Source organism: Gallinula chloropus, assembly GCF_964237585.1.
Source record: "Gallinula chloropus genome assembly, chromosome: 24".
In the NCBI taxonomy this organism is placed as follows: domain Eukaryota; kingdom Metazoa; phylum Chordata; class Aves; order Gruiformes; family Rallidae; genus Gallinula; species Gallinula chloropus.
In genome coordinates, this window is record NC_140109.1 from 5,452,063 (window position 1) to 5,479,121 (window position 27,059).

The 27,059-nt window shown below is 47.3% G+C and overlaps 1 protein-coding gene across 1 annotated transcript; it reads left to right on the forward strand.

The window, feature by feature from the left end:
- Positions 1-4,714: 4,714 nt before the first annotated feature.
- Positions 4,715-27,059, forward strand: KCNJ5 (potassium inwardly rectifying channel subfamily J member 5; the record flags this gene model as incomplete). The annotated part of the gene is made up of 3 exons (XM_084275079.1): positions 4,715-4,754; positions 13,158-14,104; positions 26,710-27,059. Exons 2-3 carry the CDS (start codon positions 13,165-13,167, stop codon positions 27,057-27,059), a joined length of 1,290 nt encoding a protein of 429 aa, XP_084131205.1. The 5' UTR covers positions 4,715-4,754; positions 13,158-13,164.

Sequence of the window (27,059 nt, forward strand, 5' to 3'; positions counted from 1 at the left end):
CTAAGAACTGGAGTAATGCACTTGTGGCTAATCCAGAAGTTAAAAGGTAGTGAGGGCTTGGGATGGGTGTTGGCTGGTGCCAGCTTTCCTACAGGAAAGTGGGAGAGGGGCTGTTTGCCAAGGAGGGCAGGGACAGGACAAGGGGTGATGGCTTCAAGATGACAGAGAGCAGGGTTAGGTTAGACCTTAGGATGAAATTCTTCACTCTGAGGATGGTGAGGCCGTGGCACAGGGTGCCCGGAGAGGCTGTGGAAGCCCCATCCCTGGAGGTGTTTGAAGCCAGGTTGGATGGGACTTTGGGCAACCTGGTCTAGTGAGGGTGTCCCTACCCATGGCAGGGGGGTGGGACTAGGTGATCTTTGAGGTCTCTCCCAACCCAAAGCCTTCTGTGATTCTATGAAATCTGTGCTAGGCAGTAGCCCCATGTAGCTCTGAGAAGAGCTGCCTCTCTCCCTAGGTTAGCATTAGCTCCTCATTACCATATCAAAAGCAGACTCCTCCGCACATTCTTCGCAGAGGCGGAGGAGTTTGGGTTTATTGCAGAAACTTTTCCTTTCCTTGTCTGCCTCTGCTCCTACTTCCCAAGTTTCCCAAGTCTGGGGTTTGAACAAGCCCCAAAACACAAAAGGAAGTCGAGACAGAGTGGGTGACTGTCACAGCTAGATTGTCCAAGCTTTACTTGAAAGCTCAGCTCCCGTTCAATTGAGTGCACCAAGGAGGAGTGGAGGTGGATGAGACGATCTTAGAAGCTGTTTCCAGCACTGGCTCTTACAACTCTGTTTCCTTTGAGTGGGATGGTAGGTTAATGCTTGACAAACAGGAAGAGACATCTCTTGTTCCAGAGATCACATTGCACAACAAATTAAAACGCTCCCTGAAGGCACTGATGCTCCCTCTGCTCGATACATGTCAAGCCCATGACAGCCTCCACCAATTTCAGAGCAAACTATGGATTCTGTCACTGATGTGCAGATTGAAGGGTGTCCCTTTGGGGAATGAACATCACAGGGTGGTCTGTGCTCATCTATGGGGATGGCTCATTTAGATGTGGTGGAACCTCAAGGAAAGGGGGGTTCTTCCACATTTGGCACATGATAGCTCAAAAACTGGACTGCCCCACTGCATTCACAGAGTCCCAGAATATTAGGAGTTGGAAGGGAATTTGAAAGATCATCTAGTCCAACCCCCATGCCAGAGCAGGATCACCTAGACTAAATCACACAGGAATGCATCCAGGCAGGTTTGAAGGAAAGAGACAGGACAAGGGGTGATGGCTTCAAGATGACAGAGGGCAGGGTTATATTAGACATTGGGAAGAAATTCTTCACTCTGAGGATGGTGAGGCCCTGGCACAGGGTGCCCAGAGAGGCTGTGGAAGCCCCATCCCTGGAGGTGTTCAAGGCCAGGTTGGATGGGGCTTTGGGTAACCTGGTCTAGTGAGGGTGTCCCTGTCCATGGCAGGGGGGGTGGCACTAGGTGATCTTTGAGGTCCCTCCCAACCCAAAGCCTTCTGTGATTTTGCAGGTGCCCTCTTCTCTGCAGGCTTTGTTGTGCTTTGTAACATGTCTTGTGCATCAGGTCCCGTGACACACAGATGCACTTGTGGTGTGTGCTGGGCAGCATCTGCAGGTGAGTGCTGCCATCCCACACCCCCCTCCAAGCTGACATCTGGGCAGGGGTGAGAGTGCAGCACCACGAGGCATCAGCAGAGCCATAGCAGAGTGAGGAGAGTGTCACAATTAGATGCCTGCTCGTGAACTCACAACTCTCCTTGGGGAGAGGGCTCTTTTATTCCCTCCTGAGCAATACCTGCGAGATGCTGGAGGAGGAACAGGGCTTTCTGCAGCCTCACAGGTGAGCAGGGGCTGTGGGGGACCTCACGGCACCCCAATTTTTGCCCGTTTGCAGGGAGCTGGGTGGAAAGCCGCGATGCCAGCAGATGGCACTGCCTGTTAGCGGAGTTTCCTCGGCCAGAAGACATGGGGGGGCTGCTCAAACGCCTTTATTTGAGCGGCACGAAACGGGGTGCTCCTTCTCCTATGTGAGCCATGCCATGGTGGGCCAGCGGCCGCCGTGCTGTGAGCCCGCTCCTCTGTGACACCCTTGTCTGCTCCGAGGATGTCCGATGGGTCCAGAGTTGTGCCTGTGGGAGGTGGGAAGGGAGGCTCATCCTCACCTCAACCGTGTCACAGTAGCTTTGCAGGCTTGCAGAGACTCTGTCTCTAGGGCTGCTGGCTGGGCAGCTTCTCCTAGCATAAAAAATTCATTCTAAATCTTATTAAAGGAGATTAAATAAAAGAAGAAGCAGGGCTGATGTCTTTATGAAGGTGACAATGTCCTTAGTGCTGGTGAAGCAGCATCCGGGGACCTGCTCTGAAAGGCAGTGTTATGATTTTTGGGGTGGGGGGACTGCCTCTCATGCTGTATGAATTACCATGTAGTACTTCCTAAGTATGCTTGAATCCTTATTAAAAACCAAACCAAAACCCTTAAAGTACTCCCCAAACAGCACTTTAATGAGGATGCTTCGTGTATCTTAGACATACTCCTAAAAAGTAAAATAAATATTGCTGAAAAGAACACTCCTAACAGTTATGTGCAGGCAGAAGATTAATGTGATTCTGTAGGGTTTAAGCAACAGTTCATTCCTTTGCCTTTTCCTTTCACTGAAGATAGTTTCACTGACGATTTGAATTCAATCCTCTGTGCTGTTTGCAATGGAGATTGGGGGTAGCACTGTTCTAATGCATGCAAAACAGGAGCCAAGCTGGCTAGTCTGATCTCATCGCCCTTACTGTGGTGAAGAGGGAAATATAAACTAACAACAAGTGGAAAAGCAAAATCACATTTGCAAAACTCGTTTTTTTTAATGGCCTAAGTGCTTGGTCTGGCTCCAGATTCCTATCCCAGTGGGCCACATCCAACCTGCATGTACAGATCAATGAGAACACTGGGAAAAAGTGGTATGCATGCAGGGAGATGCTTTCTTAACCCAGTCCCCTGTGCAATATGACTATTAATAATATTAAATTCTGTAGTTATTTCCTTCTCTTCAGCGTGGTTGTCTCTTCAGTGAAGGGTGAGGGCTTGGAGCATCCTCTGCTCCAGGAGCTTGAGGATACCTAGGGATAATTGTTTTTCCAGTCTAGCTTCTGTAACAAAGTGATACACATCCAAGATTTAAGATGGTTTAGGAATCCCATTTTCTGATCTTACAGCAAGTTCTACTAGTTCCTTCCCCCTCCCTCCCCCAGTTCCAAAACAAAAATGCAACTAAAAAATTGCAAAACATCCATATAGGAAAATAAAAATGTCATTCCTCTGCTGACTTTTTTATTTAGTGATGGTTTAACTTTAAAAAAAAAAAAAGAAATTAAAAACTGGAAGTCACTCAAAGCAGAACGTGGGAAAAAAAATTGCTTTCAGATCCCAGCAGTACTGACACATTCCTGTACAGTGCTTTGGCTTTGACGAGTTCTTCTTTTCCTGATCATAAAATCTTCTGTGGAAGTATTTCTGAAAGGGCTGCAATGTGTGTGTGGTCCTGGAATAATGAGATGGGGAGAACAGAGGGACCTGATTAGGGGAACAGGGTGACATAAGCCTGAAGGTAGCCTGTAGTCACTAGGCAGATCTTTTGTATCTATGTGGCTGGCCTGACATTTGTGGTTGAGAAGAGGAAATATTTAGCTATCTAGGGAGATAGTGTGGTATTATCAACGCTGAAAAAAACAAAAAAAGAAAGAGAAATATGAGGAATACATCAACCCACTGAAGGGCTTTGGGAGCGTTTCCACGGGTCACAGACAAACGCCACAGCTCAGCCAGCAAACACCATTTCAGCAGCTCGATGGTGGACAGGCAAGGGAAGAGCACCAGAGGAATTACTCTCTCCCTCCTCCTCCTCACTTTTCCCAAATTCCTTGGTCCAGCCTGGAAGAGCTCGGTGCCGATGAGCCCATATGCTCCCTGGTAAATACACACTTGCACTCCCTATATATTTTTTGGGGGGAGGGGAGAGGTTAGGAACTGTTTTCCGTTTGTCAGCCCCCCTTTTCCCCCCCAACCCACAATCCCCCCCCAACCCCCCTCCATCCCACGCAGCACCCCAGAAAGGAGCACCCAGGCAAAGGGAAGAGCTGCGGCGCTCGGGCAGCCGGCGAGGGGGGCGAAGAGCAAAGCGGTGCCAGTGCCTTCGGTTTTCCTAAAACCAGGAATCCGGCTCTCTTTCCCTCCTCCCCGGGCAGCCCTTTCCGTGCACAGCAGCGCCTTAAACCCCTCCCCTCCTCGTTTTCCCTCCCGCCACCTTCTCGGTGCTGCTCATTCAGAAAGGATGATGCTCCCCGGCACACGCAGCCCTCTCCTCTCCCTCCCCTCTGCCCCGGCCCTTTAAAAAGAGCTTGCCACCGCCAAGAATCCAGCCGTAGGGGAGAGAGAGCAGGGAAGAGGGGAAGCGAGCGTTTGACGGGCCAGCAGCGGAGGGGTGAGGGCTTGGAGCATCCTCTGAGCTCGGGGATACACCTAGGGACAGGGGCGTGTGCGCTGCAATCCTCGGTGCCACGTAAATGTTTTCTAACAACAGGCGGAGGGGAGAAGGAAGGAGACGACAGCCCGGGCGTCAGGAGGCGAGCCCAGCTCCCTGGTGATGGCATGGATCGGATGCTCCCCCAGCAGCTGCCTTACCTACCTCTCCGCCCCGTCCGGCGTCCCCGAAGTGCCGAGGCACAAGCCTGATGCACAGCCGCTCTTAGCAAGTAAGTTACCTGATGGTTTTTAATCGCTTCTCCCGCTTCGCTGCTTTCCTTTCTCTAGTCGCATCTCCGGGAGCCCAGAAGGCAGGAGGACAAGCGGTTGAAAGGGGGGTGAGGTCAGAGTAACACCAGGTTTCTATCCCCAAACCTGCCAGGGTGGCAGCTAGAGATGTGCTGCTGTCTAACCCTAGGGAGGGAGCTGCTCTCTCACCCTAGGGAGGGAACTCTCTGCGAAGCCGGGGATTAGATGTTGACCCAGGGTAAAAGCGCCGTCGGATCGAGTAAAGGTGTTAACGGAGGGGAAGACCTCAAAAACGCTGAACTCCGATCCCAGGTTAGTGGAGATCACTGGGATACACTGGGCAGGGGGGGACTGAGCAGTGAGCAGCCCTAAAATGCGTGGAGTGACTCCGCAATCCTCACCTAGAGACAGCGATTAAATTCCTTTATGATTAGGTTATTCACTAGTCAGTTTGGGGTTTAAGGAGCCCTTGCAGGGTTATAGTCTCCGTGTTCAGCCCTCGGAGGGGGACAAGTACTTTAATGCACCGGGAATCCCTCGGGGTGTTTATTTTTTGGGGGAAGTCGAAGTGTGACTCATTTATTTTTACCACTGTCCCACTGCATCAGTCAAAACAGGCACCCCAAGCCCCCCTCCTTGTGTTAGCACATGCTAGTGGGGAGTGATGTGCCAACTTTTATACAGCCTGTGTCTCAGTTGGGTTTGACCTGAGAGTTTCAGGAACCAATAGAGAATTGGCAGGTACTGTCCCTGTCCCAAAAAACTCACCCTCTGACTTTCTGGGATTTCCTAGTCCTCCTGCACCCTTTGAAGTTGGTATAACTACCTTAGATTTACAGGGGAGTAGCTCAGAAGGAAACAGAACTGGTGTCTCCCACAAGTTCTCTGACCAGTCCAAGGAAACAGCATCTTCTATAGGATGTGGGAAGTGTGTCTGGATCGGGGGAGTTACTTCACTTCTGGGGTTCAGTTCTTTACCCCACTGTTTCTACTCAGTGGGAGATGCAGGATAAGGATCATTTCTGGTTCCCAGGAGAGAAAATTCTCCGTGTCTGGAAAGTTCTATCCTGATTATTTACAGACCCAGAAAAAGGCAAACAGGCTTTTGGAGCCACGTTCTGACCCAAATCTCTGGGCTCTTTTGTAGAAGTCACCCACTTCCTATTCAGTTTGAGGTCAGGGAGAGCCACTTGGACATTTGGGGTGAGCACTGGCACCTAACTGGCAGTTTGGGATTAGGTAAATCACTTTGCCTCTCCCCTGACTCATCTTCTCTTGTCTGCACAGTGGGTACAGTAACACTTGGAACCTTTCTGGGTGAGCCTGTGTTTGGTCAGTTGAGCTTTGAACTGGTTGGATGCAAGTTACTGGAGAAGTGTGAAGTGGTACTGACATCCTTCAAATAGTCTTCCTTTATTTTTGTAAGCTGGCTGTGGGTCTGCATAGTGATTCCCAGTTGCTATAATGGTGAGATATCCAAACAATGGAGAACAGGAACCTGGTGCTCTCAGGGCAGGAATTTTCTTCATTGTGTGCTGTGTGTTAAAACCCAGTAGCAGGAGAAACAAGAGTATCTTCTCCGAACAAAAGTACCTCTCTTCCTTTGTTCCCTGGTGTTGGTTGAAAGGTAACAGTCAGGTTTTCAAATGACGCCATAAAGTCCCCCTAAAAATAGAGTCTGGGGTAAAAGGACAGAGACAGAGAGGCTGCAGAGTGCCTCAGGGCAGAGTCACTTCCTTGGCGCTGCAAGGATCAAACTGGTTTCTTTTCAGGCTTTTCTTTGCTGGCAAAGAAAATACCATTTTGATTGTTCAAAATGAAGAAAAAACACCTAAGAGCATAATTCTGTGACTGCATCCTTTGCACACAGACTTCTCCTGCTCAGCTTCTTTAATTCAATGAAGTATAAGGCAGTTGACTGAAAATTACGTGGATTGTATCCTCCCACCCACCCTATGGATTTGGACTGTGGTGTCTCAGGTGATAGATACCCCTCAGTCCTTGCTCTATAACAAGTTGTCACAGCCTGCACACTGGGGTCATTATGCTATGGCATTTTCTAATTTTTATCCTTTTTCTTTTCCTGGAAAAAAAATGAAACAAACCAACCCAACAGCAACAAAAAACCCCAAAAACCTCCCCACCCACCCCAAAAAAACCCCTCAACTAAACCCCAATCAAAAACTAAACCACCCCAAGTCTCTATTCACATTACAGTTTAGTTTCTGAGGTCAATATATTTAATGCAACTGCAAACTTGTGTTAGGTGTGGGATTGTTTTCTAGTTTAATCCACAGTTGGGAGGAACAAATCTGTTTGAAACCTGTACCTAGTTAGAACAGCAGCATTATTTCTTGGTGTTAGAAATAGCCTGGCTGGGTTATTCATGCTGTATGCTTTCAGAATAACCTATGGACACAGCTGAAATGGATAGGGACTGGTGGAAGGTAAGAACAGTGGCACAGTGATTACAGACACTCGTTTGGTTATTTCAGAAACTCTGTGATGAATTCCCTGCCGTGCCACAGACTCCCAGGGTGAGTGTGGAAGAAGCAAGTGCCTCTGTGACTCACTTCCCCATCCTGAGATAGGGGAAACAGAGGAAGCACCAGTTCCACAGATCTTAATAAATACCTCAAATTGCAAAGTGCCTGATAATAGTGTTGAACACCATGACACATGAACCTGGGAATGGGGGACCACATCCCTACCTCACATCTGACAATGCAGTGGCTCAGGGATGTTAGAACTGTGACCGTCCAGCACTGCTGGGGAGAAGGATAGGCTGGGATAACAGGGGAACACAAACATCCATAAGTTCTGTGCTTCTTTGTATCATTATCTTCCTACCCAGGGAGAGTTTTTTACAAGGTATCATCTTTTGAAAGACTGAACATCTTCTGTTTCAGTATTTCTGAGCCTAACAAACTCTAAGCAGGCAGGCGCTGTCGTCAGCCCAAGCACCAAGTCATCCCGCTTCCTTAGGAGCTGCCTAAGTAATCATCAGTCACCCAGATTGTGTTCTGGTGGGTGGGTGTCTCCTCTAGGCTCAGAGGAACTCCCTTGTAAAATCATGCCTGTCAGCATCCTGGAAAAAGCAGAGCTGCCACTTAGAGACATCTTCCTACTGCAGTGCTGAGTGAGGTTCCACTTGGGGAAGCAACGGTGTGGATGAGGGAGCTTTTGAGCCACGTGTTTATTAAGTGAAATGCCCCAGGTCTCCTTCCTTGGGCAGCTGCTTTAAAATGGTTTGCCCTGGTTTTGAAGAGCGGAACACTCCTGCAACTCTCTTGCCTCCTTCCCTCCACCCATGCAGCTCCACACGCTGTCCGAGGAGGCAGCCACCACGATCCCTACTCACAAGTCACAACATGACACGATCTGCACAACATCTACCCACCTTTCTTCTTCTCCCCTGCATGCACTTGCCTCCAAAGGTACTCTTGTGTGGGCATTGTTGACTGCTCTTTGGCAGTAAGTGAAAGGATGGTGGGAAAGATGCTTTTCTCAGGGAAATCAAAGCCTGTCTAATAGCCATCTAGCTCCAGATTGCCAAAGGCCATCTTTTCCTAATGCTTCTCCTTCCTCCATCTTTCCACTAGCACTCAGTGCTTCAGCCACCAATGCTTTACCTTGCTACTACTTTAGTTTGTTCTATTTTGGGGAGGGGGGGGGCAGGTTTACTAAAGAACAGTCGCTCATTTATTCTCATACTGTGAAGAAACATGGGCATCGAGTTTAAAACAAACAAAAATAAGTGGGGTTTTAGGCAAACTTGATGACAAGTTAATGTTTTCAAACTCCTGCCCGCCAGTTTAGACCTCTCCAGAAGCAAACCCCATCCCCATTGAAACCTGCACGTACTTAAGCAAGATCAGGAGTTATTTAAATTGAAAAAAGTCGCCATGGGAAGGAAGGGACAGTGTTTCTTGCAGCCTGTTCTGGTTTTACCTTCTGCGATGTCTTCAGCAAGTTTCTCTCTTGAAGACTTGGAGCTATCAGGAGGTACATCAGCTCTATCAGGCAGGGCTTGTAGACAGCTCTGCAAAACAATGCCTCCTGAAGATACTTAGCTAACCCCAGCTTGACTCCTCTTCAGCAAATCTAAGAGCCCTAAATGTCACTGCCTGCCCTGAGTCTGTCGCCTGGGCAAAAGCTGAGCAAGAGCAAGTCTGATAAAAAGCCTCTTTGCAAGGCTGACAGTACACTGACTCACAGCTCCTTTTGCAGTAGCCTGTCCAAAAGGCAAGCAGCTTTGTAGAGAAGTGACATTTTTATTATCCCAGCCTGGGTTAACCAAAGATGGTAAATGCCAATGGAGCAGGAGGGTGCATGTGGCTATAAGAGGCAGTTTCATCTCGCAGATCTCTTTGCTGGAGGGAACAGTGATTTACAAACTGGAGTCTAAATCTCTGTGAGATGCTTGCACTTAATTACCATTATCTGGCAGAGATGCACGTGCCTGATAGCAGTGGCAGTATATTATATGCTGAAGGAGTTAAACCAAATCCTTACAAAGGTGGAGTGCTCCTTTTATAGCATCTTGTCCTTTGTGCTAAAGTTTCCCAGAGCAGCTAAACTACTAAGGGGGTGATAGGAAATTTCCTACAGGGTTCTTGCACCTGGTATCTCACAGAGCAGTCAGACCCATACCAGAAGTTTTATGGTTGAGGAATTAAGGTGGGGACGGGGGGTTGGGACAGAGGAGCAGCCATTTGCTCAGAACTAGAGAGCCATCACTTGGAACAGAGCTGGCTAGTCTTCAGGCATCCAGACCTGTGCTCAAAACTGCTAACCAGTTATTCCTTCTTTTAAAGAGCCTCATGCAAAGATCCACCTGCTTAATTCTTTTCAAGAACCATGTGCTGAGGTTCTGCTTATACTACAATGGGAGAGCTTAAGCTTAAAAGTATTAAGGAGGAACTGTAACACCACGGAAGCTGTCAGTAAAGTTCACAGACAGCAGGAGTTTTGCTGCTTTAATGGACCCCCCCTAAGGCGTTCCTGAAGGTTTCCAGAAAGATTTCACTTGACCTATTGTTAAAGATCAGCTGCATTAGAGAAGTGATGCTGCTGGTCCCCTGAGTGTTTTAGTTAAAGCAGGTTTCCCTGCACTGTCATCAATGGGCAGTCCCTCTAGCCTGCTTCACCAGACTGATATTTCTAGGGATTCAGGCTTTTCCATTGGGGTTTTTTTATGCTGTTTTGTTCTTTTTAATATGTTCTGAGACCCTACTGCTGGTCTCTTTGGTGTGAACCTAAAATATGAAACCCTGCACTACTGATTAATGTCTTGAAATCGATTGCTCTCTCTTAAGTAGCATTGGCATAAGTGAAACTCAGCTGGAAATGTAAGTTTCACAACAGCATTGCCTTTAAAACGATTCCTTTTAAATTGAAAGCAGGCAACACTTGCCTGTGAGGACATTTCTACATGCAGGTTGCTCCAAAGCCTTTTAGTCCAAATGGAGTAATTTTAGCTCAAGCAAACGTTGCAAACAAAGGTCAGAAGTAATATCCATAAGAAGAAGGCAGAGAGGTTCTTCTCTGTGCCTAATTCTCTTTAAATCAGGGGGTAGGATGTGACTTTCCCTGTTAAAGAGGGGAAAAAAACCATGTGTGTGGTTGTTCTGACTTGCACTTGGCACATGCTTTCAAGTGCTGTGAAGTGAGAGTCAACATGTACCCTTATAATTTGATCTATACCTAGGTCTAATTATAGATAGGTCTTAATTTGACCTAATCTAGCAGGCACTTTGCACACATGTACATAGTCACACACTGTAAGACAGCAGAGAGCCAGACCAATGGCCCAGGAGACTTGAGTTTGCAACAAGTAGTAGAAAATGGCTGAAGATATATCCAGATATACTATGAGGCAGCTCTCAGGACTCCTCCCTTGAGAAGTGAAAGAAATAAAGGTAGGGACTTATATTCTGCTCTTGCAGATGAAATATAAGCCAGCCATGTGCCCAGGTAGCCAAGAAGGCCAATGACATCTTGGCTTGTATCAGAGACAGTATGGCTAGTAGGTCCAGGGCAGGGATTGTGCCCCTTTGGCATTGGTGAGGCTGCACCTCAAGTGCTGGGTTCAGGTTTGGGCCCCTCACTACAAGAAAGACATTGAAGTCCTGGAGTGAGACCAGAGAAGGGCAACCAGGCTGGGGAAGGGGCTGGAGGGCAAATCCTCTGAGGAGCGGCTGAGGGAGCTGGGGGTGTTGAGCCTGGAGAAGAGGAGGCTGAGGGGAGACCTTCTCCCCACCTCCCCTGCCCTGCCAGGAGGGTGCAGAGAGGTGGGGTTTGGTCTCTTCACCCAAGTGACAGGTGATGGGATGAGGGGGGTGGGCTCAAGCTGTGCCAGTGCAGGGTCAGAGCAGACATTAGGGAAAATGTCTTTCTTCACCAAAGGGGTTATTGGGCACTGGAACAGGCTGCCCAGGGAGGGGGCTGAGTCCCTGACCCTGGGTGTATGTAAAAGACAGGTAGATGAGGTGCTCAGGGATCTGGTTTAGTAGAGGACAGATACAGTTGGACTCTATGATCTCAAAGGCCTTTTCCAACCTGGTGATTCTGCTTTTTGAGGAAGGGAACAGCCCAGTGCTGGGGTTATCTCTCCCACACCCAGGATCATATGCAGTGGGGCTAGCAGACCTGATTCCTCCTAACTTCCCATCCCAGCATCATTAATCCCTATTTTTCACCCCTTCCTGTGCCTGCACTGCCTCAGCCCTGACCCAAACCCTTCAAGTGAGGCAATTTTGCCAGCACAAAGAAGCTTTGGGACTGTGGCATGGACAGATGGCTGCGCTCCCGAGTGAACAGAGCCAGCGGGTATGGTTCCAGCAACAGGCTCTGGCTGCTTCGTTGGAGTAATGATTGATGGTGACTTATACAAGGGCTAAGAGTAATTCTTTGCTGTTAACCAGACTTGGCTACAGCAGAATGGAAGTGGAAATTTGTTGCTTCATTTATTCATCCTGCCTCTGCTTCCTTCCCGCCCACCACCCTTCGTGCTTTTTAATACCGAAAAGATGAAGCTACTTCGCTCAATCTTCAAATTGTCTTTCCCAAGATACTCTTAATTGTATCTCTACACCTTTTCTCATTCACAGACGCGTAAGAAGATTAAAGATAGAGGGAGCAGTAATAGATTTAGTTAGGTTTTAATAGGATTTGCAGAGGACAATGCAGAGAACGAACGCCATGGAGAATATTGCTACTCTATCTTTGATATCCCTAAGGCTTCTTAGGTACTCTTCCACAGAGATGTCCTCTGTGCCTTGCATTCAGAGTCAAGACTCTCATTTTTCAATAGAGCACCTGTGGGGTTTGGTTTGTTGGGTTGGTTTTTTTTTTAAAGGGCTGTCTAATCATCTCAGTAAACAGGATGTTACGTTATAAACCACAAAACCCATTGCAGCCAGTGGTTTGTGTTATTTATTTGTGTCTTGTTAAGCATAACTTTGCCTGTCGACTGTGGGCTTTTGAATAGCTGTCTGGCATTTGCATGTCATGCAGTAAAGGGGTGAGCTCTGATATATCTCATTAACAGTGGGCCTGGATTCATCACCCTTTCAGACACGTAATTCCGGATTAAAAGCCCAGTTCACGTTTGGAGCTCAGGCTCCCAGAGTAATTTGTGGAGGGGAAGGGTACTTCCAGGGGTGATTCAGCATATCTGAAATCTGATTGATCCCTGGAGGTGCTTTCCTCTGCTGACTGTAAAGGAAACCTTCATGCATAATTTAGACTTTTGTGAGATAGGTAGACAGTGGTGCTCAGCATTTTCTACTAACTTTTCAGGTTTCTCTTGGTGTGCACCCATAACCTGAGGCATCAAAAAGCTTCAGTCCCTCTTCAAATATATGCTGCTTTATTTTTGCTTCTAGTTGGGATTTTGGGTGTAAAAAAAAAAATCCAAGGACCAAAAAAAAATCCCCAACCCCCCCCCCCCACACACACACCCCCAATGAGCAAGGTTTACCCATTTCATGACTCCCAGACCGTGCTCATCACCATGTTTTCTGAGGTTCCTGTAGTGCATTAAGCAAAGTGATGGGCAGCTGGTTCATGCTTGAAGAGACTGTGTATTATGAGTCGGTATTTAACATCCAGCTCAGTGCAGCATTAGATTTATTTGTTTAGGCTGCTGTGAGAGAAGTGCCTGAAGCCTTTCAAAGTGTTTCCCAAAACAACACTAGGAGGAAAGACTAGGAGAAGCTTGCCTGATGTAGAAGCCACCTGCATGGAGCAAAGTTTGTCAGTGTAGCATTAATATTTGCAGTGTTTGTTGTCCTGGTCTATCTGAATGGCTCAGTAAAATGAAGTGGCTTTGTCTCTGCTCTTTGCCTTCTGAGAAACTTCATTTCTTTGTCCTCTTGCAGCCCAGCCATGGCCGGAGATTCTAGGATCTTCATGAACCCGGACATGGACATCGGAGTCGCATCCAGAGAGCCAAAGAAAATTCCCAAGCAGGCTCGGGATGATGTCCCCATTGCCACGGATCGAACCCGCCTCATCTCAGCAGAAGGTAAGAAGCCACGTCAGCGTTACATGGAGAAAAGTGGCAAGTGCAATGTGCACCATGGAAACGTCCAAGAAACCTATCGGTACCTTAGTGACCTCTTCACTACGCTGGTGGACCTCAAGTGGCGGTTTAATCTCCTTGTCTTCACCATGGTCTATACCATCACTTGGTTGTTTTTTGGGTTCATATGGTGGCTCATTGCCTATATCCGAGGAGACCTGGACCATCTTGAAGATGAGAACTGGATCCCCTGTGTTGAAAATCTCAGTGGATTTGTTTCTGCGTTTCTGTTTTCTATCGAGACTGAAACAACCATCGGGTATGGCTACAGGGTCATAACGGAGAAGTGCCCAGAGGGCATCGTACTGCTCCTGATCCAGGCTATTCTGGGCTCCATTGTCAACGCATTCATGGTGGGGTGCATGTTTGTCAAGATCAGCCAACCAAAGAAGAGGGCTGAAACCCTCATGTTTTCTAACAACGCAGTGATTTCCATGAGGGATGAGAAGCTCTGTCTCATGTTCCGGGTTGGGGACCTTCGCAATTCCCACATTGTTGAGGCTTCCATTAGAGCCAAACTGATTAAGTCCAAACAGACCAAAGAAGGAGAGTTCATTCCCTTGAACCAAACAGACATCAACGTGGGATTTGACACTGGAGACGACAGATTGTTCCTGGTGTCACCTCTTATCATCTCGCACGAAATCAATGAGAAAAGCCCCTTCTGGGAGATGTCCCGCACCCAACTGGAGAAGGAAGAGTTTGAAATTGTGGTCATCCTGGAAGGAATGGTGGAAGCAACAGGTAAGGACTCTTCAAAAATCAGTCACAATTTTCAAAGGACTGTAGAATCATTTCAGCTGGAAAGGAGACCTTTAAGATCATCAAGTCCAATGGTAGAAGGGAGGGGAAAAATGGAGTATGGCATGAAGATTTTGCTGTCAGCGTCACCTGGACTGAGAACATGTTAGGATTTGTCCTTCTCTAGTGCCCAACTCAAGTGGGATATTGTGGTTTAAGGCAGCTAGGTCCTTGAGCTCATGTAAGGTTTCACACTCTTAAGTCAGGGATTCAGGCAAAGGGGTTAGTTGAGAAGTTATTCATAATCACTATCCAGAGGAAAAAAAGGAATGGGCTAAAAGAAATCATGAGGTCTCTTGTGGTCCTGTTTGCTGTGATCAAAATTCGTGGTGCAAATCTTTTTCCATTTCTCTTCTGTATTAAAAATTGGCTGTAACTGTGCTATTTTAGGTATTGCTGTGGTGCTGCTTTTTAATGGAGGCTATCAAAGAAGTGCTCGAGTATTACTGTATCCCATAAACCAGCATGTGCTGGGGCTGAATGACTTGCACGTGATGCAGGACATACATCATGGAGCTCAAAGGGGAAAAATACAGAAACCACTTTCGTGACTTTTGCAACCCAGCAGCTGTTTGCCAGCATAAAACAACGCTGTGTAATGGGTAGATTAGGAGATAGGCTCAGCTGACTCCCTGTTTCCTCCTCGGGGTGTATTTGTGGCAGTCGGTGAAAGAAACCTCCGTCTGTCTGGAATAAATCTGGAGCAGTTGTTTGCCTCAGCTTTCCAAAGTGGTGGTGTACCTCTCAGTCTGAGCAAGCAGATGGCCCCAAAGGTGTCCAGGCAGTGGGATGCAGTGTATCTCCACAGGGTGCAGCTAGTGAGGTAGATGCCTTTACTCTGGAGTCTCACCTACAAGGCATGGCTCTCTGGAGTCATTTTACCACTTGCAGCTAATTCCTTTATTCCAGGGTTTGAGGAGGAGCTGGCAGGCTCTGTCTGTTTAAGCACCCTGAGATGTTGATGCTTCCTTCAGGCAGGCTTTCAGCATCTGGAGTTGGCAGCATGCCTGGTTGTGTCAGACCCTTTGGGGGAACTGGGCTACAGGCAGCATGGAGGAGAGAATTGCTGTCTAGAGATGTGGAAACACAGGAAGGGTCAGAGATGCAAAAAAGCTACTCTGGCCTCATGAGGTTCCACCTGGAGTACTGTGAACACCTGGGGGTATTCAAGGCCAGGTTGGATGTGGTCCTGGGCAGCCTTGTGTAGCTCCAGGCCTGGAGGTTGGTGTCCCTGCCTGTGGTAAAGGGGTTGGAGCTCTGTGATCCTTGGGGTCCCTTCCAACCCGGAGCCTTCTATGATTCTATGATTCTCTCTTAAATGCCTCTGAGGGTTTTCATCTTGGTATCAGTACTCAGTGCTATGGGCAACCTGTCTCACAGAGTCCCTTGCTCACTATTAATATTGTCCCCTTCTTGAGATTTGTCCTTGTTAGGAGCTGGATGTAAGAATAAATAGTCTCTCAGAGTCCTGCATCCCAGACCTTCACTCTTAAAGACAGCTCTCTAGAGAGCTAATTCAGTTTCCCAGTGTCTCCCTTTGGTCATTAGGTGGATAGCAACAGCTGAGTTTTCCAGACAGAGCTAGTGGGAGGTTATGTAGAGGTTGCACTGTACCTGGGTTGGAGTACTGTATCATACAAATAGAATGTGCTCAGCATTATAAGGCAACTACTCTTTCCCAGCAGAGTATTGTAGAGATGTGGCAAAGGAAAGGGTGGGTGGAAAAGCCTGTCAAAGGCAAAGATTTGTAGCAGAAGCTTATGTTGTAGCCTAAACATTTACTAGATACTTGAACCTCTTAATCTGACCATGGAATGCTGCTCCCTGTTTGCCCAAAGCCTCTTTCTTCATCACGCAGTGACACCATCATACTCTGTTTGAACAGCTACTGCATTCCTGGTGTGAGAGCCCAGCCTCTGCTAGATACGTGTGAGAGGAAGTCATTATCAATAACAACCTCGAAATTAAAAGCATGGCATAGGAATAATATTGCTTTACAAATGGGCTCCTCTCCCAGAGGGATTGCACAGGCCAGTGTGTAATGATATTAAGGAGCATGCATCTGTGGAAATGAATTATTCTGGCCTCAGAAGACAGGCTGAGAAATTCCAAAATTGGAGCTAGAAGAGGCAGTTTGCATTGAACTTAGAGCAGAGTGGACCTCAGATGCTGTGGTTATCTGATTCAGGTGCTGGGATGCTTCTCTGAATGACATATGGCATTGGGGGGCAAAGGGGGTGGTGGTGATATTTTGCCACAGTGAGAGTGGTTTGCAGAAGCACAGTGTGCTTTCCTGCTTTGGCCTCACACATCCTAATGCTGATAAAGCACTTTTGGGGGGGGGGGATGTTAATGCCTCCCTCCATACCTTAAACTTTGCTCTGAGCAAAGTCTTTGGGTTCTTTCAATCCTATTCTATGGTTCAAGCTGCACCTGCTTTTGGGAGCAGTATCACTTACAGTGTGACTTCTGTTGAATCATGACACTGTTACAGCCTGGTCAGGTTCAGGGCAGCATGAAAATGGAACAGGCCGTTTGTTCCCTTAGTAACCCCTATGAGAAATTAGGAGGCACCATCACAGTGTTGAGAGGTGCAATGGGCCAGCATTCACAGCTCTGCTTACGGCACACGAGAGGCCAGCGAGTCCTGCACGTGCTGTCTCAGAGGTAGCTCGGCTCTGCAGTTGTCATCAGGAGCAAAACTGAATGGGAAATGATTCCATCTTTGCAGACAACAGCACATCATGCTGTGAATGCCTCCTGTGCTGGCTGGAAAAGATAGCTGTATTGAACTGTGGAATCGTCTTGGTTGGAAGGGACCTTTCAGATCATCAAGTCCAACTGTCACTTTTAACCCTCCCAAAACCACCACTTTTAAATCCCTCCAGGGATGGAGACTCTACCACCTCCCTGGGAAACCCATTCCAAGGCCTAACAATCCCCTCTGTGAAGAAGTTTTTCCTAACATCCACTCTAAACCTATCCCAGTGCAGCTTATGGCCATATGTCTTGTCCTATTGCTTGTCACTGGGGAGAAGAGGTCAGCTCCCACAACCTCCCTTCAGGTAGTGGCAGAGAGGGATTAGGTCTCCCTGCAGCCTCCTCCACTCCAGCCTAAAAAAACTCCAATTCCCTCAGATTCTCCTCATAACATTTGTCTTACAGTTCCCTCACCAGCCTCCTTGCCCTTCTCTGGACACACTCCAGCACCTCAATGTCTTTTCTTGTAGCGAGGAGCCCAAAACTGAAGGCAGCACCCAATGTGTTTTGAAAGCAGGTTGAAACAGCCATTATCAATGCAGAAATGACCAAAGAAATTTAAACATAATGCCTTGGCTAAAAAGCATGGATATTTTTCACTGAAGCATTTGGGAGAGCAGCTTTATAGCTATTTCCAATAGCTTTCCCCAACCACACACGTATGACGAACGTAATGTATTGTCTCCTTTCAAACAAGTAACTCTTCCTACTGACATTTAAGTTTAATTCTGATCCCCTGGAAGGCAAAGATGGTAAATAGTTTTAAATGAAAAGCGGAGGAGACATTCTGAAGAGCTGAAACACTGGGTATTTTACAAAATGTGGTTTAAAGGGATGGATTTGTTTTCAAGATGACTCGAATTTCCTAAACACTTCAAGGTGCTTTTTTTTTTTATCCAGTGAAACATTGAGCCAGCAGTGGCTCTTGCAGCTCAAAAGGCAAATAGTATCCTGGGCTCTATCAGCAGAGGGGTGGCAGCAGGGACAGGGAGGGGATTGTCTCTCTCTGCTCTGCCCTGGGGAGGCCCCAGCTGGAGTCCTGTGTCCAGAGCTGGGGCCCCAGGACAAGAAAGATGTGGGACTGGTGGAGAGGGGTCAGAGGAGCCACGGAGGGGATCAGAGGGCTAGCTCCCCTACGGAGAGAGGCTGAGGGAGCTGGGCTGGCTCAGCCTGGAGAAGAGAAGGCTGTGGGGGGACCTCACTGCAGCCTCCCAGTCCCTGAAGGGAGCAGAGAAACAGCTTTTTAAAAGGTTACACAATGGCAGGTCAAGGGGGATGGAGTGAAGCCAAAGGAGGGAAGATTTAAATGAGATATTAGGGGGAAGTTCTTTACAGAGAGAGTGGTGAGGGGCTGGAACAGGCTGCCCAGAGAGGGGGTGGGTGCCCCATCCCTGGGGGTGTTCAAGGCCAGGTTGGATGGAGCCCTGGGCAACCTTGTGTAGCTCCCAGCCTGGAGGTTGGTGTCCCTGCCTGTGGCAGGGGGGTTGGAGCTCTGTGATCCTCAGGGTCCATTCCAAGCCAGACCAGTCTGGGATTCTATGATTCTATGATTGTGTTTTAAACCCATGGTTTTCTTTTCAAGTTGACTTCAATTTTCCAAAGGTTGAACACCACCACACTTAAGAACAGCAAAACACAAGAAAGGTAGGAGCCAACCTAAAACCTGCATGCTGTTACTTGGCCAAAAAGAAAATAAACATTGTATTATTCTAGTGGGAGCTCTCCAGGGACCCACAGCTCTTCTGCTACCCCATGCATAGAGCCAGCCACAGCAGAAAGCCCACCAACACCCATCTTGCCAGTTGATGTTTTGGTTGAGGGACTGAGGCTCCGCCAGAGATTAAAAAACACCAAAATAGGAGAGAGGAAGTTTCTGGGCAGATCTGTTGTGATCATTGCTGAGTATAATGACCACTGTGAAGGCCAAAATCAATAGAGGTGACAAGTGGTGTGAGTTGCCGTGTTGCTTCATGGGCACTTCGGAGTGGCAGCATCACTCCCTGTGTCTGCTTGATGAATTGGCCCCTGAGATCACTTTAGGGAATGAATAGGGACTCTTGGCCCCAAATTTGACCTGCAGTGAAAGGGGAGAAAGCGAAGGTGGGAAAATCAGTTTATAAAGTGAATCCATTTTTGCTTTCACTACCTTTCTGCTTCCCCCAGTGGCAATAAAAAATGAGAGCCATCCTTTCAGCAGACCAGGTCTAGGCTGTTGTTGGCCAAGCCTCTTGTTTTTACCCTCCTAATCGTGCACTGAACTTTATGGATAAAGCCAAGCTGCTGGAACTGAGGAGAGCAGAGGAGATTCAGACCCCCCCCACCTTCACCTGAGTTATGACCACAGAATCACAGAATGCTTTGGGTTGAAAGGGACTTCAAAGATAATCTAGTTCCCAATCACTGCCATGGGCAGGGACACCCTCACTAGACCCGGCTGCTCGAGGCTCCATCCAGCCTGGTCTTGAAGCCTGCCAGGGATGGGGCTTCCACAGCCTCTCTGCGCACCCTGTGCCAGGGCCTCACCACCCTCAGAGTAAAGAATTTCTTTCTAACATCTAATCTGCCCTCTTTCAGCCTGAAGCCATTGCACCTTGTCCTCTCCCTGCCCTCCTTGGTGAGCATCCCCCCTCCCACATTTCTGCAGGTCCCCTTTAAGTACTGGTAGGCTGCAATTCAGTCACCCCACAGCCTTCTCTTCTCCAGGCTGAACAAGCCCAACTCTCTCAGCCTGGCTTCATAGGAGAGGTGCTCCAGCTCCCTGATCATATTTGTGGCCCCTTCCATGACAAAGAATTTGGCTGATTCAATTAGGGAACGTTGGAGATGTTCAATTTCTTCTTTTTTTTTGAGTTTTAATGTGAGCCATCACTCCATACCCACTGACGCAGCCTGCTTGTCTGACAAGACTTTCTGGGAGATAATTTGAAGAGCCTCTTCCAACTTTACCCTTCCCACTGCTATTTACAGACAATTAACCAAACCCTCACTTAATAGCTGTCCTGCAAACCTCATTCTGTACCTATTGTCTGGGCAGAGAGAGGATTACCCTTGCTCCTCGCTGGTTTTCATTGCCTCTTCTTCCCATCACCATTAAATGAGCCACAAGAGACAGATGCCTGATTAGTCCAGTCACTAAATGAAGTTTTAATAAACTTAGGAAAGGATAAGCATGTGGATTCCTGGCATAGTGTGATGCAAGGAGGTTTAATGTGTGATAGAAGAGGGTTTAATGATTTAACTTACCTACGCCTGTCCCTGCAAGAGTGTAGGCAGACAGGAGTTTTGTGCACCTCAATTTACCCACCTTTACAGAGGACATAGTGAAATAAGGACCAAAAGAAGCAGTCACAACGCAAGATATCCTGAAATTAATCACCATTTTCATGGGAGAACAAAGGAATGGTGGCACTACTGAATGGAGCTTTTGTACATTCATCATCTGGTTTGGGTCATCTTGTTTTGGTTTGCCTTTTGCATTTAAATAAGCTCTCTGCAAGAAGGACCTTGAGGAACTGTTACAGAAGCTGCTAATACAATTATAGGGAAGAGGGAGAGCCATCTCCAGTCATTTTTGTGAGCTGAATGAGTTGTCCTCTGAGGTAGAGGTCAGCAGGCTGGTCTTCTTGGGTGTCTCTGCCAACACTGGAAATACCTTTGTGAGGGGCCTGAAGTTACACGGTGTGCACTTGGTGCTCCAGCTCCACCTGGTAGTGACATGGCAATTGAATTAGAGATCTTTAAATCATAAAAGTCCTTTTTTTTTGGTCCTTTTTTTTTTTTCTCCTTTCATTTCCAGTGCCTAGGAGCTTTTGCATGCCTGGAGAACATTCAGATAAATTAAAATCCTATTACTCTCCTCTGGCATAAAAATCAAAGTGAATCAAGCCCAGTCATAGAGACAAGCACAAATAATTAGAGGACCATGCTCCTACCTTCTAATATTCCTTTTCAAGTTGGAGGAATATTGACTTTCTGGAAGTTACAGCGTTCTACGGTCTAATTAATATTAAGGGACTAATAAATTTTATAACTATCCAAATACTGATGCTAATCTGAAGACATGTATTGCTTAATTGGAGTGATATCACTTAAAATTTTTATAACTGCTCCTTGCCATCCTAAGTTATGTTGTTCTGTCACTATACCTCTGAGTCCATCAGTTCTTTCTCTGTACTCTTGTAGCTGGAGCTGAGCTCCAGGAGCCAAGCATGCATTATGCAGCTTCCCCACATCCAGTGCAAGGGGAAAACTCACCCTGCATTCAGTTGTATATGAAAACAAGGTCGGAGAAGTGAAATCACTTGCAGCAGCCTGAACTGCAGAGAGAGCCTAGCAAATACGGCAAACATACAGACAGCAGCCACATGACATTTTGCCAGCAGATAATCACTGAGCTCTGTGGCATTTAAATGAGGAGAGTTAATTTTAGGCTGATGAAAAATGTTGTCTTGACAGCCCCAGGGGCTGGGATATCTCCACCCGCTGAGAAAGTTCAGCTGTGCAGCAGTACCGAAAGAATCAGCTACGCTGTCGATGTGATGTTGGGTGACAAGCAATAGGACAAGAGGAAATGGCTTAAAATTGCACCAGGGTAGATTTAGGTTGGATATCAGGAAGAATTTCTTTAACTGAAAGGGTTGTCAGGCATTGGAACAGGCTGCCCAGGGACATGGTGGAGTCACCATCCCTGGAAGGATTTAAAAGGCGTGTGGATGAAGTGCTTAAGGACATGGTCTAGAGGTGGACCAGGCAGGGTTAGGCGGTGGTTGGACTTGATGATCTAAAGGGTCTCTTCCAACCCAGGTTATTCCATGACTATATGATTCTATGATCAGACTGAAGCCTGTGGCAGTTTCTTGGGCTGGTACATCACACTTTGTGGTCCCTTTGCCCTCTCCCATAAAACTGCCAGCAAAGGTACTGGTTTGATGGAAATATACAGCTGGAGAGAGACTGCCTGTTCACCTCTGGATAACCACAGAGCTGCAAATGCAGTTTAGATTTGGCTTGTGAGGATCCAGTTTGATTTTAATGGATAACTTAAAGGGCACAGGAGACCTGGACACCAGGAGCGATCACCACTCTTCCCAGCAGCGTGGCAGAGCCAGAACCACCTGCTCCAGTTGCGTAACCAGTAGTTCTGGAACCTGCAGCTCCCATTGAGCCCACTGGAGGAAGAAGCAAGCTCCTTACCCAGCAAGCCATCAAATAACTGCTCTTTGTCAGCATGCATTACCATTCCTTTGCCTCTGATAACATGTAAGCTGCTTGATCCCAACTGATTTTGATGACAGGAAAGTGCCTTATTGGTAGAGTTCCCCGACATCTATTTCACACACCAGCCTTTCCTCAGTGACTCTGGCCTGGAATGTAATGAAACACCCTGTTTAATACACATAGTGATATATTTTGCTTCTTTTCATCTACTGGAAACCAGAAACGAGCTGTTTAGGGAGGTATCTATGGCTGCTTTAAACAGGAACATGCACAAACTCTGTTATTGATCCAGGGATGTAGTGACTCCAGCTGACAGACACCTCTCCCCCCCCCCCCAAAAAAAGGGCACTTCTTAGGATTCTGCTATAACTAAATTATCATTAAAATTCTATGAAATGTTTATTGCAGAACTTGAAACCAGGAGACAGCCCTCTGGTCTCCAGCTTTCTAAAAAAGCCTAGAACTGATTCCAGCTTTATGGAAAGTTTGGTGCATCTGCTTGTGAGTTTGTACAAAGCTTTCTCTCCTGGTTTCAATTAAAACCCCCAGTTTTGTTTGCAACTGAAAGCTAAGCTGCTGAATTAAGGGACCAGAAAGCTGTAACTAAAACTCAGAAGCTGAAGATTTCACATATCACGTTTTCCACAACTGACAGATCGTACAAATTTATGTTAAACAGACCTTGCCATTTTTAAACTGGCTTGTTTAGGAGAAAATTCAGCTTCTAATGGTCTCACTCTCTGGCAAATGCGATAAGCTGAAAAGCAAAAATCTCAGTGGCTTTATTTTTAAAGAAGTCTTGAAGCACATCCACTTAAGACTGAGCAAGGTGAAAATGAGGATATTATTTTGGCATGAAGCTGATGTAAACGAAACACCCAAGTCACCAAAATACCACTTCTCTATACCAGATATCTGTATCATTTAAATCCAAAATGTGCAGTTGCATCTGCTTTAAGAAGAGGACCACAGAATTGTAGGGGCTGGAAAGGACCTCCAGAGCTCATGGGGTCCAACCCCCTGCCAAAGCAGGGTCCCTAGGACAGGTCACACAGCTCGGGGTCCAGACGAGGCTGGAATTTCTCCAGAGAAGGAGACTCCACACCCCCTGGGCAGCCTGTCCCAGGGCTCCCTCACCCTCACTGGGAAGAAGTTCTTCCACATGTTGGTGTGGAACTCCCTGTGCTCCAACTTGCAGCCATTGCCCCTTGTCCTGTCCCCACAGAGCATTGAAAAGGGACTGGCCATTTCCCCCTGCATCCCATACTTAAGATATTTATAAACATTAATAAGGTCCCCCCTTAGTCATATTTTCTCTAGCAAAGAAGGTGTTCAGTATCTCCACCTTCTCAGCATCCCCATCACTTGGACACCTGCCTCTTTCAGCAGGGGACCCACATTATCCCTAATCATCCAGGGACCGTAAATGCTGCGATTATTTTGTGCAAGAAATTCTCTCAATTTCTTGTGCTCCCCGAAATATCCATGCTTTGGGCAGCTGTAGTAAGGTTGTTGTAGTAAGGTTGTACACCACAGTGCTACTGCACATAAGTAGAACAGTGAAGGCAGGGTGATTCTTAATGGACACGAGCGTGGCACGGACTGATCCCGCTACACCCGGGATGTCCTGCAAGAAGCAGGGCTTAGGAGAACAACCTGCTGATTATTTGATTTCTTTCTCTTGTTTTTTTTGTTTGCTGAGAGCTCACAGCCTTGTAGGAGTGACAAAACAATTGCTAGCCTGACAATTTACTCCACGCCACCACGGGCTGAAACTTGGAGCGCAGAGGGCACGGCGCAGACATTGCATGCGAGAGGAAAGCGGATGCATCCATATGCTCTTAATATGAATAAGCTTTATTGTTTCCACACCTCTTCTGTCATCTTTTTACAGTTACAGAGGCAATAATTAGCTAGGGACATTACAGATGCATTAATTAACCAGGCTGGAGAGCACAGGGCGGCCTGCAAAGCGGGCACTTAATGGAATTTGAAGCGGAGACAATGCTGCTGTTTACTGGGTAATGTAGGAGTTGCAGAGCAGTATGTCCCCACGCAATTAAAACACCACTGCACATGTGCTAAAAAGGAATGTTTGAATGGGATTATGGAGCAATTACAAGTTGTCTTATTGTGCTGGCTCTGCGTACCCCTGGGGTTACAGAAAGCAGCTACTGCAGGAAGCTGGCAGCGTGCAATATTTGGTTGCTGAAAGCTTTCCATTGTTCCTTCCTTAATTGAATACTTACAGCAGGAGATAACTATGATTGTGTCTCTGGAGCTCGGGTTTGCTGTCAGGTACTCCCCTCAGGGAAGGAGCTATTTTGGGCACTGATTATAAGGCAGGAGTTCCTTTAGGATGCTGCAGACCCCCGTATTTAGCAGGGACACCCCTTCTTGGCCCACATGGCATGTTTGTGCTGCACTTGGAATGCCATAAGAATCAAGCAGAGCATTCATGGGACCTAACCCTGTGAGCCTGAGCGCTCTGAGAGAATCAAGGTTGGAAAAGACCTCCAACATCATCCAGTCCTTTATCCAAAGGGCTAGTTTACTTTATCTCCTTACCATGCACACCCATGGTCCTGGTTGCCTGGCCTCCCAGCACAAAGGAGGATCAGAACGTGGGATTAGCCCTGCAGCCCTGCATTACCAACCCTTGGAACAGTCTGTAGTAAAAGCCTAGGGAGGTCAACAGTATGGTAAGCTTCAGTGACGCAGCTCTCCTGAGAAAAACTGTGGTAGGACCCTGAAATGAGTAGGACTCTGAAGTGAGTAGGACTCCATGAGCCACCTGCACATGGAGCTGCTCTTCGCTGGCTGATATAAGGGAGTGAAAATGAACCGGTCTTCGCCTTGAGGACCGATGAGGCCAGGGCAGGTGATGCTGCACATTGCAGTATAGGCAAGAGTGGCCTCCACACTGGCTCTTACAAAGTGAAGGCTGGTGGTTTCCTGAGAAGACCCTGTACCAAAAACACTTGGGACAATTTTCTTCTTCCATTAGGGTATTTTTTAATAGCAGCCTCTGCACTTCCCAGTTCCTGCCGGTCCAGGAAGCAGGCACACTGGAACACTATGACTAACTCCGTACTTGTTGTTCCTGCCCAGAAGTAAATACTCCTGCAGATCTCCTTGGGGGGAGAAAAAAACCTGCCTTTTCAGCCTGTGATACAGAACTGGAAATTTCTCAGTGTTGCCTGTGTCACCATCCCTCTCTTCCCCTTTTAAGAACCCAAAGCAACTAATATACTCCTGGCCTGATAGCTTTAAACTAAGGAAAGCAATAAGAAACAAGCAAAGCTGTCCAACCAACTCGTTTGTGTGGGTGTCTTTTAATGGACTGCAGCAATTATGAGAATTATGAGAACAAAATATTCGTCTTTGCACAAAGGTGCCTTTTTTCCTTTACTTTTTCATGGTTTTAAGGAAAGGAGTTTTTGGTTTACTCTCAGATTTCAGTCACTTAGTAGAGCTCATGTGGTAAGAATACATGACACGCTCTTCCTTGAAGTATCTGTTTTGCCCCTATGCATTGCTTTGCGTTCCTGTTTGGGTGCTTTGGGAGTTGGAAGTGTTAGCCAGGAGCTGGATCAAGTGTATGTTTTGAGTGTATTGCAGGCAGGCCTACCTCTCACCCCTCAAAAGAGAATGATGGGAGGACTTCATGAGGTCAGGTTTTCCCGAATTAATTCAAAAAATCTTAACACAATTAGGACAAACAGAAGACAAATATTTGGGAGAGAAGTCAGCAGGTGATTCTGTGAGAGTTTGTTTGCTGTTACACCAATGCTGAAGGCTTATCCCTGCTCTGCAAAGCTTCTCTTTAATCTTTTTCAAAGTAAATAAATAAACTCTGATCCTTGGGGCTGAGAAGCAGCTTGACAAATCCCAGTTTCATATTACCCACTGTTCATTCAATCCCAAATCTGTTAATACAGGGAATTCACTGTGCTTACAAGCGTGGCCGTGTGCTGCTGTGGGTTTTGGTTCTGCCAACCCTGTACAACCGGATTGAACCCTCCAGAGGGATTTATAAGCCAGCTTGCTGGATCAAGCACCTGGAGTTGTGGCCCCTTTGGGCTATACATCTTGGTGTCTGGACCTAAGCACAGGAGGGGATAGTGAGAGTGCTGCAGCTGAGGAGGGCTGGGGTAGAGATTCCTGCTGCTGAGGGGATGTGTGGGTCAGGGTCTGGGGTCCACTGCCAGGGCTGGACATCATTCTAGTATGGTTCAGCAGAAGTGCTCTTAGTGTCAGCCACGCAGGCGACACCTCAGCAGAGTGCTGTGAGGACAGAGAGAAGCTGCTTTATGATACCAAACTTCAAAACCCATAAGCTCAAGGTTCAGAAAACAGCCTGAAGATGCAGCGATGATTCCATCCCCTTCCCTTTGAGGCCTCAGCTTTTTCATGATAGAGGCTTTTGTGAGGCTCATTAAGCGAAGACCTTTTCTGTGTCCCAGAGCAATCAGGTATGGAGATAACATGAAAGTGCTTTTAAGTGAGAGGAGTGGTTGGGTGAGCATGTAAGGAAGCTTTGCATTTAACATCCTCCTGTTTCTACCCAGGGATGACTTGCCAGGCTCGCAGCTCCTACATGGACACCGAAGTGCTGTGGGGACATCGCTTCACTCCCGTCCTCACCCTGGAGAAGGATTTTTATGAAGTCGACTACAACAGCTTCCACAGCACGTACGAGACCAACACTCCTGTGTGCTGTGCCAAAGAGCTGGCCGAGTCCCGCCGGGAAGGCCAGCTCCTCAGCCACCTCTCCAGTGCCACCCTCCTGAGCGGAGGCAGAGAAGCAGAGAGAGCAAAAGAGGAAGAAGAAGAAGAAGAGGAAGAAGAGAGGGAGCCAGCTGGATTGAGTGGAGCCAATGGGACAGCAGGAGAGGTGAAAGAAGAGATACCTGTATAA